Source organism: Rhincodon typus, chromosome 5 (assembly GCF_021869965.1).
Source record: "Rhincodon typus isolate 14 chromosome 5, sRhiTyp1.1, whole genome shotgun sequence".
NCBI lineage: Eukaryota > Metazoa > Chordata > Chondrichthyes > Orectolobiformes > Rhincodontidae > Rhincodon > Rhincodon typus.
The window spans coordinates 73,494,403-73,509,981 of NC_063336.1; the positions used below are offsets into that span (position 1 = coordinate 73,494,403).

General features: G+C 43.3%; 1 protein-coding gene across 1 annotated transcript in view; it reads right to left on the reverse strand.

Moving 5' to 3' along the window:
* Positions 1-15,579, reverse strand: part of LOC109919852 (regulating synaptic membrane exocytosis protein 1-like) — a 424,455-nt gene that overhangs the window by 133,080 nt on the left and 275,796 nt on the right. Inside the window, exons 19-21 of the mRNA XM_048597070.1 lie at positions 14,516-14,575; positions 13,389-13,492; positions 8,261-8,376 (exon numbers count right to left, since the gene is read on the reverse strand). Of these exons, the coding sequence (XP_048453027.1) occupies positions 8,261-8,376; positions 13,389-13,492; positions 14,516-14,575 (280 nt within the window). The remainder of the gene's footprint in view (positions 1-8,260; positions 8,377-13,388; positions 13,493-14,515; positions 14,576-15,579) is intronic.

Here is a 15,579-nt window from a genome sequence, read left to right on the forward strand (position 1 = left end):
GGTTCTCAACTCCTATTTACTGAAAGCCTACATTTACTGGTCAACATACATGTTGGATTTCCTACAGTTCCACAAGATAAATCTTATTGGCAACTTCATGAATATTGTCCTCACCATCCCCTCACTGTGTAGACTTGATGCTGAGATAGGGCCTATCAAAATAATGCTTGTAATAACAGATACCCTGATCAAATCATCACTTGCTGTACATCACAAAAACCCATGAAAGGGCCTATATCCACCACTTTGACTCTGAACAGTGCTTTTTCTACTTCATTATATGGGAAGGGGAAGGTGTCTCAAAAATTTAGCTGCAGGTAAAACTAGCCATCTCACACTATCACTATCAAGTAAATCAATGAGTGGTTTTCTCCACTAAGAGGATGTTGCCTATCCACTGCTGAATTCTACCAATCGTTGTGGATAAGATATTAGTTGAGCATTAACCTTCCAAGGATCTCAATTGGTGGTGGGCAGGAATGGAGTCCACAGACCTCCCACAACAGAATTCATCGGGTGGAGGTGGGAAGATGTCAGGGACTTCACCTGTAATGCTCCTGCCTGATGAATACTCAGTGTCGCGCAGCCTCCGTGCCTCCAACCCCCTGCATCCCTGGCCATACCTCTCAACTAATAGGGGGGAAGGGTTGTCTCAATTTGTCATATCACAGTTTCCTCCTTCAGTAAAAGATTATCCACTAGAAATAGAAGAATGGAAACAAAATGTGGAATTCATAAAACAACCCTTACTCTATCAAAATACACTTCAGTCAGTTTATGAACTGGTGCTATGTAAAGAAAGAGTTTGAGGGTTTGAGGGACTAAATGGCCCACTCATTTTGTTCAGTACTGACTAATTGTTTGATAGTTCAAAACTGAAACATTGTTGAAAGGAAATACGAGTTTGAGATTTTTTGCTTTGCATTTGACAGGTCTAGGATGCAAATCCTCTTCTGTCTGATAGCTGCAACATGAAAAGCTTTGATATTGTGTCTCCTTTTCACAATGTTTAACTCTCTCATTACTGTACTCCCAGTCAGAGGGTTATTGCACTACTGCAGAACAGAAGGGGGTCATTTGGCCTATTCAGTCCAGGTCTGCTCTCTGTCAAACTACCCAATCAGTCCTATTGCCCAAGATGAACCTCATAGCCTGCAGGTTTATTTCCATCAAGACCTCGCTCAAGTTTCTTTCAAAATCATTCATTATTTCTACCTGCCCTACCGTTGGAGGCAGGAAGTCCAGGCCATTACCTACTACCACATAAAAATGTTCACTTTCCTTTACTCCTACAGCTCTCATTGAAAACCTTAAATCTGTGTCTCCTAGTCCTTGAGTTATCAGTCAACACGAACAATTTTTCTTCATCTGTCTTATTGAAATTCTGTCATCATTTTATACGCTCTTATCAAATCTTCCCTCAATGTCTTTTGCTCCGAGAACAATTCCAGCTTCTCAAACCAGCCTGGATTAAAATTCTTCATCCCTGAACGTTCTGGTCAGAGTAAAGGAACAAGAATAGGCTATGCTGCCCATCAAGCCTATACCACCATTCAATACTATCATGGCTGGTCGAACAATGGCCTTTGATCCAATCTATCACCGTAACCCTGTACATCATTGATAGATTTTTTTGATTGTCAATCTCTACCTTAAAGATATTCAAAGACTGAGACTCTGCAGCCCTCTATTGGACACAATTCCAAACATTCACCATGCTCTGAGTAAAAAATATTCTCATCTCAGATATAAGTGACTTCCCACCTTATTTTGAAATTGCGTCCCCTGGTTCAAAACTCTCCAAATGGGGAAAAATATTATCTGGATCTAGCCTATCTATTCCTTGAAGTATTTTAAGTATCTAAGTTTTAATGAGACCACCTTATTCTTCAAAGAATACAGGCCCAGTTTGCCCAATCTCTCTTCACAGAATAGTGCTGCTATCCCAGGAACAAATCTGGTGAGTCTTTGTTGCGCTCCCTCTAATTCCAGAGGCTTAAGCTGTACACAGTACTCCAGGTGTGGTCTAACCAAGCTGCTATACAATTGAAGCATGACTTCACTACTCCTGTTCTCAATTCCTCTTGAAAAAAGGCTAATAAAGGCTATTCTGTTTGTGTTCCTAATAGCATACTGCACCTACATATCAGCTTTCAGTGAGTTATTGACAAGGACACTTAAGTCCTTTTTCTCATCTACACTCTGCACCCGCTCACCATTTATGTTTATTCTGCACATCTGTTCCTTCTAAGTGGATAACATCACATCTTCTCCTTTTTGCCCATTTATTAAGTATGTCCAAATCTTCCTCACAATACACATTGCCACTTAGCTTTGTATCATCTCAAATTTGTAAGTATTACAAATTTGGTCCCCACCCCCAAATCATTGATAATGAACTGCTAGGGCCCCAAGGACTGTTCTTTTTAGGACCACACTAGTTTTAGCAAAACCAGGGCTTTAGAATGGTTCAGTTTAACTTCCTTGCTTTTGTAATAGATACCTCTATTTAAGAAACTTGAGATTCCATAAGCTGCTGTTAACTGCACTCTCTGCATGCCCTACACCCTCGAAGATTGATGCACTATATCAGATTGAATTCCGAATTGAGTTTTGATGCAAGCCTGGCATTCACCGAGCTCCATGAGTCAAGACTGAAGTATTGAGCTGTTTTGCCATTCAGTTGTAATCCTCTCAATTCACAGCAAGCATTCAGCACGAGTATGGATTCGATATGGTAATGATGCACTCAAGTGTAATATTAATTTCTTACTTCCTTATCAATGATTCCACTAAGAAAAAAATATGGATTGAATGCTAGGTTGACTTGGACACAGCCACCTCCGCAGACCTGGAAAGCTCCAGGTTCAAACATAGGGGAAAATGGCAAAGTAAGTACTGGCATTGGTCCCATTGACTCTGTCAACATGACCAGTATTGGAAGACATGAAATCATTGCTATAAACATTTAGTTTATTTTTTAGTTCCTTCACCTGACTCGTAAATGAAGGAAATCAGAAAATAGCACAGGTCAGCAAAATTAATGTGTGTCTTGTCAGTGTGTAGTGTAAAGCAGCTCATCATAGAATCCCTACAGTGTGGAAACAGGCGCTTAGGCCCAACAAGTCCACACCGAACCTTAGAGCATCCCACCCAGACCCATCCCCCTATAACCCACCTAATCTACACATCCCTATGGGCAATTTAGCATGGCCAATTCACCTAACCTGCACATCTCTGGACTGTGGGAGGAAACCGGAGCACTCGGAGGAAACCCACGTAGACACGGGGAGAACGTGCAAGCTCCACACAGACAGTCGCCCGAGGCTGGCATCGAACCCGGGTCCCTGGTGCTGTGAAACAGCAGTGCTAACCACTGAGTCACCGTGCCACCAGCTAGCAGACTTTTTACCTTACTGAGGTTATTATTTTCTTTCTTGTATAAAGCTCCCATGGCAGCACGATCAACAGCCTGCCTCCAATTAAGCTAACAGCAAAGGGGGATGGGTGGGCACCATAGAAGAGCATCCTAATTTATTCCTAAAAGATCATTCGTTCAGCTGCTTTGGAAAGTTCAGCTTGATTCCTTGTCAAAAGAAGTTAATTTCCACTTATGTTTGAGATTAATCTGGGAATGATGCAATGCAAGAGAAATTCTTTAATTCTTCACAAACAGGAAACTTCACAACCACAAAAAAGTACATGGATGAGTACTTGCAATGCCATAACATTCAAGGCTATGGGCCAAGTGCGGGAAGGTAGGATTAGTGTAGATAGATTGATACAGATTTGATGAGCCAAAGGCTCTCTTCCATGCTATATAGTCATATACTATACTAGGCCCAGAAGAGTGCACTAGTTTCCATAAAAGGTGTGATTCAGAAGGACCACATTCAGTGAAGCTGGTGCACTTCCCTTGTCACTGTCTGATCACTCCAGGTAAATGGTAAGGATAACACAGGAAAGAGCAACAAGGCTGAACAGTTGAGTTGTGTGGGACCAGCATTATGGGTCATCTGAAATGTTTGTTGTAATAGTGCATCGTGAACATATATTACACATATCTAATGGAGTCCTGCTTGCAGTCTCTGAAGATCTTCATCCTGTTGTGATGGTCGGTGTCGTGTTCTGGAATCGTCATTTTTCAAAACTTGCCCTCTCTGTAGTGCCAGAGCACACACCATCATACATTAGGTAAACTGAAGGGCATCACTGGATCTTTACAGGCATCTGAATTATATCTTCAGAAGTCCAAAGGCCTGTTGGATGGTTGTTCTAGATTAGCAGGTGTTTTTGGGAGAGTGGAGGTTGCAGGACTCTTGTGAATTTAATTTCCAAATGGTATCCTGTTACAACTTGCGCGCCAAATTTATGTTACGATCTGGCTAGGAACTAATATCTCTAGTTTATTACTCGGAGTAAACAGGTGATCAATGCAGACTATAAACTGTGACTGAACATTCCAGAGAACACCAATCCCATGATTTCTGAGCAATTCCCCCAGAGGCATTAATGACACAATAGGTTATCAATCCCATTATGCTTCATAAGGGGATACAATTCTTCATGTTTACTGATATGACCTTGATAAACTTTCTCAACAGCTGTTCCATCATGCACTGCATCAGCAACTGCTGACTGATCACCCGCCATACTCCTTATTTAAAACAATAATTCCCATTTAATACATCAATCTCCTCGACACTCACTATGGTGTCTTATTTCAGTTGCATCTTTTGCACCAGGAAACAACATTTCTAAAATGACTGGGTGACCCAGGCAACTTTTAGCTCAGTATGTGTCACACCCAATGTGGAGCAATGATTGTTATGGTATAGTCTCAGCTACCATACCTCTTCATTGAGTTGATTTTCTATTGTTCATCTATGACGCCTGTTCACTCATTCCTTAATTTGGTTTTCAATTGGACAAGAAATTTGTAGCTTTGCCACAAAATAAATATTAATAAAATTCAACCTGTGTATTTGCTAAACAAATTTCAGTTATGTTAACTGCAAGATTTTAGTACAACAAATAAGAGTTGAAGAGACGTGGAAGGAGCTAGAGGCACAGATACATAAATCAGAAAAAGTTTTGACAGCTTCAGAACAAAAGTTACAAGTATCTGGAAAGAATTTTAAGTTTCTAAAGAATTGGATAGTTAGAAACAGAGTTGTTAGAAGTATAAAGTTTAACTCTCAACCTTTGTTGTCTTCAAATAAAGTTGCGACCTGGTTCACTGACTGCAGACTCATGTTGTGTACTCCTTTCCTGATACATGCTAAGGTGTCTGGGTAAATTAATATTATACACACTGGTTGAGGAGTCTGCAGGGTCTTAGAGACACCCTGATCCAGACAATACAGGTATACACAGTTGGGATCGAGTGAATCTCTCGAGGACTATAAGGGCAGTAGGTGTATACTTAAGAGAGAAATCAGGATGGCAAAAAGAGGACATGAGATATCTTTGGCAAATAGGATTAAGGAGAATCCAAAGAGATTCTACAAATACATTAAGGGAAAAAGAGTAACTATGGAGGGAATAAGGCCCCTTAAAGATCAACAATGACATTGATGTGTGGAACCACGGGAGATGAGCGAGATACTAAATGAGTATTTTGCATCAGTTATTACTGTGGAGAAGGAGATGGAAGTTAGAGAACTTGGCGAAAATAATAGTGATATCTTGAAAAGTATCCATATTACAGAAGAGAAGGTGCTGGACATCTTAAAACATAAGGTGGAAAAATCCCCAGGACCTGATCAAATGTACCCCATAACTTTGCGGGAAGCTAAGGAAGAGGATGCTGGGCCTCTTGCTGAGATATTTGAATCACTGATAGTGACAGGTGAGGTGCCAGAAGACTGGAGGTTGGTTAATGTGGTGTCATTATTTAAGAAAGGTGGTAAGGAAAAGCCAGGGAAGTATAGACCGGTGATTGTGACGTCTGCGGTGGGTAAGTTGCTGGAGGGATATTTTGAGGGACAGGATATACATGCATTTGGAAAGGCAAGAACTGATTAGAGAGAGTCAGCATGGCTTTGCGCATGGGAAATCATGTCTCACTAACTTGCTTGGGTTTTTGAAGAAGTGATAAAGATTGAAGGCATAGTGGAAAATGTTGTCTGTGTCGACTTCAGCAAGGTATTTGACCAGCTTCTCTATGGCAAACTGGTTAGCAAGTTTAGATCAAATAGAATCCAGGGAGAGCTAGCCATCTGGCTACAAAATTGACTTGAAGGTAAGAGACAGAGGGTGGTGGAGGAGGGTTTTATTTTTGGACTGGAGGCCTGTGACCAGTGGTGTGTTGCAAGGATTTGCGCTGGGTCCACTGCTTTTCATCACTTATATAAATGATTTGGATGAGAATATATGGTATGGTTAGTACGTTTGTAGATGACCCCAAAATTGGTGGTGTAGTGGACAATGAACAAGTTTATCGCAGATGGACCAATGAGCCGAGGAGTGGCAGATGGAGGTTAACTTGGGTAAATGAGGTGTTGCATTTTGGCAAAGCAAATCAGAGCAGGACTGATTCCATTAATGGTAGAGCCTTGATGAGTGTTCCTGAACAAAGGGATCAATGGGAACAAGTGTACAGTTCCTTGAAAGTGGAGTCACTGGTACACAGGGTAGCAAAGAAGGCATTTGGCATGCTTGCCTTCATTGGTCTGTGCACTGAGTTGAGGAGTTGGGATGACATGTTTCAGCTGTACAGGACATTGGTTAGGCCACTTTTAGAATACTGTGTTCAATTATGATATCCATGCTATAGGAAGGATGCTGTTAGACTTGAAAGGGTTCAGAAAAGATTTACCTGGTTGTTGCTTGGAAAAGAGGGTTTGAACTATAGCAAGGTTGAATAGGCTGGGACTTCTTTTCCCTTGAGCATTGGAGGCTGAGCGGTGACCTTATACAGGTCTATAAAATCATGAGGGGCATGATTAGAGTGAATAGCCAACATCTTTTACCCAAGGTAAGGGAGTCCAAAACTACAGGGCATAGGTTTAATGTAAGAGGGGAAAGTTTTAAAAGGGACCTGAGAGGCAACTTTTTCACGCAGAAGGTGGTGTGTGCCTGGAACGAGCTGCTAGGGAAGTGGTGGAGGCGGGTACAATTACAACATTTAAAAAGCATCTGGATGGGTACATGAATAGGATGTGTTTAGATGGGTGTGAGCCAAATCTTGGCAAATTGGACTAGACCAAAGGGTCTGCTTCCATACTGTATAACTTTATAACTCTATGGCTCTATTAGAGGCTGGTCAGGCTGGAATTTTTGTCCCAGAGCGAAGGAGGCTTGAGAGGTGACCCTTTTGAAGTTTACAAAATCAGAACAGGCACAGATAAGGTGAATAGCCAAGGACTTTCCCCAAGGCTAGGGCAGTCCAAAACTAGAGCCCAAAGTTTTAAGGTGGGAGGGGACAGAACTAAAAAGGGACCTGAGGGGCAACATTTTCACACAGATGGTGGTGCATATATGGAACGAGCTGCCAGGGGAAGTGGTAGAGGTAAGTACAACATTTAAAAGACATTTTGACAGGTTCATGTATTGTAAAGGTTTGAAGGGATATGGGCCAAACACAGGCAATTGGGTTAGTTCAGTTTAGAAAACCTGGTTGGCACGGACATGTTGGGCCGAAAGATCTGTCTCTGTGCTGTATAACTCTATGAGAATAAACAAAGATAGCACTCGGATTCATTTCTACAAGAATGGAACGAAAAAGCAGGAAAATTATATTGAACTTGTACAGACTTGATCAGACCACACTTGGAAACCTGTGAACAGGTCTCTGTAAAACAAAAACAATACAACGTGACTAGAGAAAATGCAGAAAAGACTGACAGGGTTAATACCAAAAATGAAAGATGATACAAACTCTCAAGAAAGGTGGGGCTTGTCTCTCTCAAAACAGAAAACTATGGAGTGTCTTTAATTTCGCTTGCAGCTGAGCTATGGGAGTCACTCTCTATTCCATTTTTAATTACCCTTGTGAAGGTGGTGATGAACTGATGAAGATTTTGTTAAATAAAATGTTTTCACTGATGGAAGTCACAAAAACTAAGGTCATCAATGTAAAACTGGCACAAATAAATCCAATGAAGAATCAGAAGAAATGTCTTTATGCAGAGGGTGGTCAGGATTTGCCTTCATCGGGGCATTGAGATGACTACTTTAAATGCAGTTAAGGACAATCAGTGGTTGAAGGAGAGTGGATGGATATTGATACATAACCTATGCGATATGTCATTCTTACCTTTGTACATTGATCACGTTCCTGTTCAAAACTGGTTACTGATTCTACAGACTGCTTGCTGGGATGCACTTTCCCCTTTGCCTGCTTTGTTCGCTCCTCCTGTACCATTCGGCATCCTGTAAGTAATACATATGTTCATGATGATCGAAAGGAAATTTTATGTGGAACAAAATTTTGGCTACCTAAAAACAAAATTTTCTCAATTATTTTCCTGTTGGATTATAGAAATTTAAAGTACAGAGGAGGCCTCTTAGCCATTCGTGCTTCTTTGAAATTGCAAACATGCTGAGTCTCACATCTCCACTTTAAACCTGCAAGTTTCTTATCCTCAGTTCCTGACACAATGGAAGATGGCTGTGGTTGTTAGAAGTCAGTCATCTCAGCTCCAGGCCATCTCTGAAGGAGTTCCTCAGGATAGTGTCCTAGGCCCAACCATCTTCCGCAGCTTCATCAATGACCTTCCCTCCATCATAAGGTCAGTAGCGGGGATGTTTGCCGATGATTGCATAATGTTCAACACCATTCACAACTCTTTAGACAAGAAGCAGTCCATGTCCAAATGCAACAAGATACAGACAATATCCAGGCTTGGGCTGACAAGTGGCAAGTAACATTCATGCCACACAAATGCCAGGCTATGACCATCACCAATAAGAGACAATCTAACCACCGCCCTTTGACGTTCAGCGGTGCTACCACCACTGAAACCCCAGTATCAACATCCTGGGGATTATTTTTGATCAGAAACTCAACTAGACTCACCACATAAACATAGTAGCTACAAGAGCAGGTCAGAGGCTAGGAATACTGTGGGGGGTAACTCACCACCTGAATCCCCAAAACCTGTCCACCATCTACAAGGCACAAGTCAGGAGTATATACTCAATTAATTGCAGCCCCAAAAAAAATTCAAGATACTTGACACCATCCAGGACAAAGCAGCCCGCTTGATTGGCACTACACCCAAAGATCCTCAGACAGCATCTTCCAAACCCACAAACTCTTCCATCGAGAAGAACATGGGCAGCAGAGACATGGGAACATTACCACTTTCAAGTTCGTCTCCAAATCACTCACCATTGGAAATATAACACTGTTCCTTCACTGTCACTGGGTAAAAATCCTGGACTTCCCTCCTTAATGGCATTGTGGATCAACAGCAGGTGGACTGAAGCAATTCAAGAAGGCACCTTCTCAAGGTCAACGAGGGACAGGCAATAAATGCTCGCCAGCTAGCAATGCCCACATCCCACAAAATGAACAAATTAAAAAATAGTTTTTCTACTAAATCAAAACTGATCTATTCTACTCAATCGTCATCTTGAAAATCTCTTGATCTTTTCTGTTCTGAGGAGAACAATGCAAACTTTTCTTCCTCTCCTTATAACTCCGCCTCCTTTACCCCACATTCTGCTAAATCTCTACCATTTCCTTTCTAAAGACCTTTTATTCTTGAAATGTAGGGCCAGAGTTGTTCATAATATTCTTAAATAGTGAGTTATAAACTTTCAGTAGGATTGCGGCTTTTAAAGTCAATTTCTTCATCTATAACTCCAGGTAATAAAACAAACTTTTCAACATCTTATCAACCTTGTCCTTCTAGCAGGTCTAGAAGGTGTTGTTTAAGCAGAATTCATGAATTTCTACAGTGGAATGCTTTGTCCTGGATGGTATCAAGCTTCTTGAGTGTTGTTAGACTTGCACTCATCCAGGCAAGTGGGGAGTATTCCACTACACACGTGACTTGTGCCTTGCAGACAGTGAACAGTCTTTGAGGAGTCTGGATGTGAGTTACTTGCTGCAGGATTCCTAGCTCCTATTTTGTCCCTGCAACCACAGTATTTATATGGCTTCTCCAGATGGGCATTGCCTGGCATTTATGTGGCACGAATGTTACTTGGTACTTGTTAGCCCAAGCCTGGATGTTGTCCAGGCCTTGCTGCAGTTGGATATGGCCTGCTTCAGAGAAGCTGAGAAAATTATCAGTGAAAAGTATTACAAGCAATTGAAGGAGGCTAACCCCTTCTCCCGCCTCCAACACACCCCATCCTCCTGGACAACACCCCAAGGCCTCCCACCCTCCCTCAACGTCTTCAGTTCTAACTGCCGTCGCAACGTCGATCGCCTCAACCACACCACCCCTCTCACTCACTCCAACCTGTTCCCCACAGAACGTGCAGCCCGCCGCTCCAACCCTAACCTCACCATCAAACCTGCGGATAAGGGAGGCACACTAGTGGTATGGCGCACTGACCTTTACATAGCCGAGGCCAGGTGCCAACTCTCTGACACCTCCTCTTACCTCTCCCTTGATCATGACCCCACCCCTGACCACCAAAACATCATCTCCCAGACCATCCATAACCTCATCACCTCAGGTGACCTCCTGCCCACAGCCTCCAACCGCATTGTTCCCCAACCACCCGCACCGCCCGTTTCTATCTCCTTCCCAAAATCCACAATCCGACTGCCCCGGCCGACTCATTGTCTCTGCCTGCTCCTGCCCCACTGAACTTATCTCCGTTTACCATGACTCTGTTTTCTCCCCCCTGGTCCGGGACACCACTCACGCCCTCCACCTCCTCCAAGACTTCCAATTCCCTGGCCCCCAACACCTCATGTTCACTATGACTATCCAATCCCTGTACACTTGCATTCCCCACGTGGATGGCCTAAAAGTCCTCCGCTTCTTCCTCTCCGGCAGGCCCAACCGGTCCCCCTCCACCGACACCCTCATCCGCTTAACCAAACTCGTCCTTATCCTTAACAACTTCTCCTTCACCTCCTCCCATTTTCTGCAGACTAAGGGGGTGGCCAGGGGGACCCACAGGGGCCCAAACTATGCCTGCCTCTTTGTAGGATACGTGGAACAGTCCCTCTTCTGCAGCTACACTGGCACTATCGCCTACCTCTTCCTCCGCTACATCGATGACTGTATCAGCACTGCCTCATGATCCTATGAAGAGCTTGAACAGTTTATCAACTTTACTAACACCTTTCACCCCAACTTCAAGTTCACCTGGACCACCTCTGACACCTCTCTCTCTTTCCTGGACCTCTCTGACTCCATCTCTGGTAACCACCTCAAAACCGATATCTATTTTAAGCCCACCAACTCTCACAGTTATCTGGACTACACTTGCTCTTACCCACCTTCCTGCAAGAATGCAATCCCCTACTCCCAATTCCTCTGCCTCTGCCGCATCTGCTCCCAAGATGGGGCGTTCCACTCCCAAACATCCTAGATATCCTCTTATTTCAAGGACTGCAACATCCCCCCTTCAGTGGTCGAAAATGCTCTCGATTGCATCTCTCGCGTTTCCCACACCTCTGCCCTCACATCCCCCTCCCTGCAACAAAAACAAAGATAGAATCCCCATTGTCCTCATGTATCACCCCACTAACCTCCGGATTCAACGTATCATTCTCCGCCACTTCCGCCACCTGCAATCTGACCCCACAATCAAAGATATATTTCCCTCCCCACTCCTATCTGCCTTCCATAGGGACTGCTCTCCACAACTCCCTCGTCTGCTCCACACTCCCCACTAGCCCCACCACCCCCGGCACCTTTCCCTGCAACCGCAGGAAGTGCTACACCTGCCCCTACACGTCCCCCCTCACCTCCATCCAAGAACCAAAAAAACATTTCACATCAGACAGAGGTTCACCTGCACATCCACTAATGTGGTCTACTGCATCGCTGCTCCTGATGTGGCCTCCTCTACATGGGTGAGACCAAGCGGAGGCTTGGAGACCGCTCTGTAGAGTACCTGCGCTCTGTTCAAGACAAATGACAACAGCTTCCAGTCGCAAACCCATTTCAACATAGGCGACATGTCCATCCAGGGCCTCCTCCGGTGTCACAATGACACCGTCGGAAAACTGGAGGAGCAGCACCTCATATTCCGCCTTGGGAGCCTACAACCCAATGGTCTCAATGTGGACTTTATCAATTTCAAAACCTCCCCACCTTCGGCCTCATCCCTTGACCAACCCTCCCCGTCTCCTTGACCTGACACAACCTCTCCATCTTCTCTCCCACCTATACGCCCCTCCCACCTCACTGACCAATCCCCATCACTGCCTACCTGCACTCACCTATCACCATCCCACCTATCTTCCCCAGCCCCACCCCCCTCTCTCTATTTATTTCAGAGCTCCCTTCCCCCTCCCCCATTTCTGAAGAAGGGTCCTGACCTGAAATGTCAACTTTCCTGCTCCTCTTATGCTGCCTGGCATGCTGTGCTCCTCTAGCACCACATTGTGTTATCTATAACAGCAACTAAAGGAACTGGCAAATGCCTAGACCTGATGGCCTACATCCTAGGATTATAAAATGGCAGCTGCAGATACATAAGGTATACTGGTTATGATTTTCCAAAATTCCCTTTTTCTAAAATGGTCCTAGTGAATTGTAAACTGGCAAATTTAGCTCTACGATTTAAGACAGGTATATTTTTTTGACACTGTAATTAGTAAGACAGATAAAAGGAAACCAGTAGATGGAATAGCTTAGACAAAATACAAGAGAGTAATTTCTCAATGATACAAAAGCTAGGTGGAAATGTAAGCTTTGAAGGCCATGTAAAGAGGACATAAAGAGATATCGACAGGTTAAGTAAATGGGCAACAAGGTGGCCAATGGAGTATAATCTGGAGAAGTGTGAAGCCATTCCATTTTTTTTGTAGCAAATAGAACAGAAGAATGTTTTCTAAAAGGTTTGAAACCTATTGATGTTCCAAGTGATCTGTGTGTGTTCATTCAAGGAACTCAGGAAGTCTGTACGACAATGGCAGGCAAATAGCATGCACGAGAAGACTGAAGTACAAGAACTAATAAACCTTACTACAGTTGCACCACACTTTGGTAACAGCACACAGAGAAGATTAGGCACAAGTATGGCCCTGTATTGAGGAAAGGTAATAAAGCCAATACAGAGATGTTTCACTGGATTGGTGCTGGGGTGTGGGAGTTATGCTGTTATGAGGGACCGAGTAAATTGGTGATATTTCCTGGATTTTTGATAAATGAAATAGAATCCACATGCTCCTTTCTGATGGTGCTAAAGATAAATTTCATTACTAGATCACAGATAAACAGCAATGGTACAGACAATGTTACTACCTTGTTCTAGGCCGTAGCTTTTAACTGGAACCTGCGGAAGCTGTCTACTCCTCCGACTAGACGGTGGCATTCCAGTCTTGACTGGGCTTCCTTGTTGGTGGGATCTGTGAACATAGAACAAGCATAAGTAAACATCTCAATCTCACCATCCTCAGCTCTGCCTTTTGCTTTTCTAGATCCCCAAATCTTTCCTGTCTTCCAAAAAGATTTTCCATCTCTCCCACCAATTCTTTGTCAAGATGTATTTTTTGAGAAAGGGTAGGAGGTTTTAGTTGTCATGGGCAGCATGTGAGTGCAGGTTTAGCGGGCCAAAGGGACTGTTCCTGTGCTGCAATTTTCTTTGTTCTTTGTTTTTCTACCAAGCTTCTTTGAACCCTTTGGTCACCTCCTTCAATAAAACCTTTTTCTTTCAGCTAAGCTCCGGAATATGACACAATAGTCTCTGCCACTGACTGGCACTGCCCTTTTACATAGACAGCATTTCAGATGGTTTTCAAGAGACATCAAGGCAATGCACTTTGCTGTGGCGTGATAGGAGCTTCCTTTTCTGCACAATCATGAAATTTTGCTGTAAGAAATTCTTAATTTACTGACTTCCCAGACATTTTCATAAGGACTACAAATCCTTCAAGAATGCTGTCAGCGGTTGTTCCACAACAGAGAATACCCCTTCCTTCCTCTCTTTGTCCTCCCAACCCCCTTTCCGCACGTTCTCACACACAACCCTTCCCCATCTCCCCTCCCCTCTGTTCCCACGCACACCCTCTCTCCATCTCCTTCTCCCCATTCCCTCTGTTCCCACAGACATCCCCTCCCCAGTCCCACTCAGTGGTGATGTCACAAAGCACTTCACTCAAAAGGCAGTTGGGACCTGGAACTCACTTCCATGTTGAGGCTGAATTGAAAATCTCCAAACTGCAATTGATAAATTGCTGCTCAGAAAGAGATTAACGAGTACAGAACTACAGCAGGTTAATGGACTTCAGATAAAGATCAGCCATGAATGCTGAAAAAGGCTTGAAGGGATGAATGGCCTCCTTGTGTTCCTATGATGTTGTAATTCAGTACAGATAGAGTAAAGCAATTTCTTCTTCAAGGTGGCAAGATGGCAACTTTGTTTGCATTACCTTGATGTTTGCTGACCAGCTTTCCTGTCCCGGATTCCAGTGCGGCTTAGTTCTGGCATACTACGATAAACAACACAGGAGAACAGAATCAGAATTGCCTCTGGTCGGGCCACAGGTGGGAGGGGGTATGAGGAGTGACGGGTCATTAACTAAAGTACGTCTGAAAGCTGCATTGAGGACTGAAAGATTCAAAACTGAACTAATTGTTCCAGCCAGTAGAAAAATATAAATGATTATTTCTATACAATTCTACCTAGTATCATTTCCTGCACTGCTCTCCCTCTGCACAACTCTACTCATTATGTCACCTGGTACCATATCATTTTTGACAGTGGCATTCCAGTCTGGACTGGGCTTCCTTGTTGATGGAATCTGCGAACATAGAACAAGCATAACTAAACACCCGAATCTCTCCACGCACAGCTCTCCCTTTGCTTTTCTAGATCCCCAAGCTTTTCCCTGTCTTCCAAAAAGATTCCCCATCTCTCCCATGAATTCTTTGTCAAGATGTACCAAGCTTCTTCAGTCCCTTTGGTCACCTCCTTCGATAAAACTTTTCTCTTTCAGCTTTACAAATTGACAGAGAGTCACAAAATGGTATCTTTGACAGTGGTGGTGTTCATTTGATCGAAAACAAAAGACTTCCATTTTTTAGCAATTAATAAGGTAGATCCTATCAAAAATCCAGGTGAATCAAGATGAGTACCATTTTTAGTCTGATTCACTATTACAAATGGACTTGAAAAGAGGACAGGAAATTTGACTTGATTCCGCCATGCTCTGCTGGGTTTTTACAATGATAGTTATCACGATCACCATTATGTATTTAACATTTATTAAGAAAACTTAAATTCCGCCACCTGGACATCTGGACTACCAGTCCAGTGACATTACCATTATGCCATCTGCCATCCTTATTATTTGACAAACTCATCAAGCATGCAGTCCGATATAGCTTGCAAATGGATAAAAAAAACTGTTTAAGAATCAAAGACAACAAGGTGCAGGGCTGGATGAACACAGCAGGCCAAGCAGCATCATAGGAGCAGAGAGGCTGACGTTTC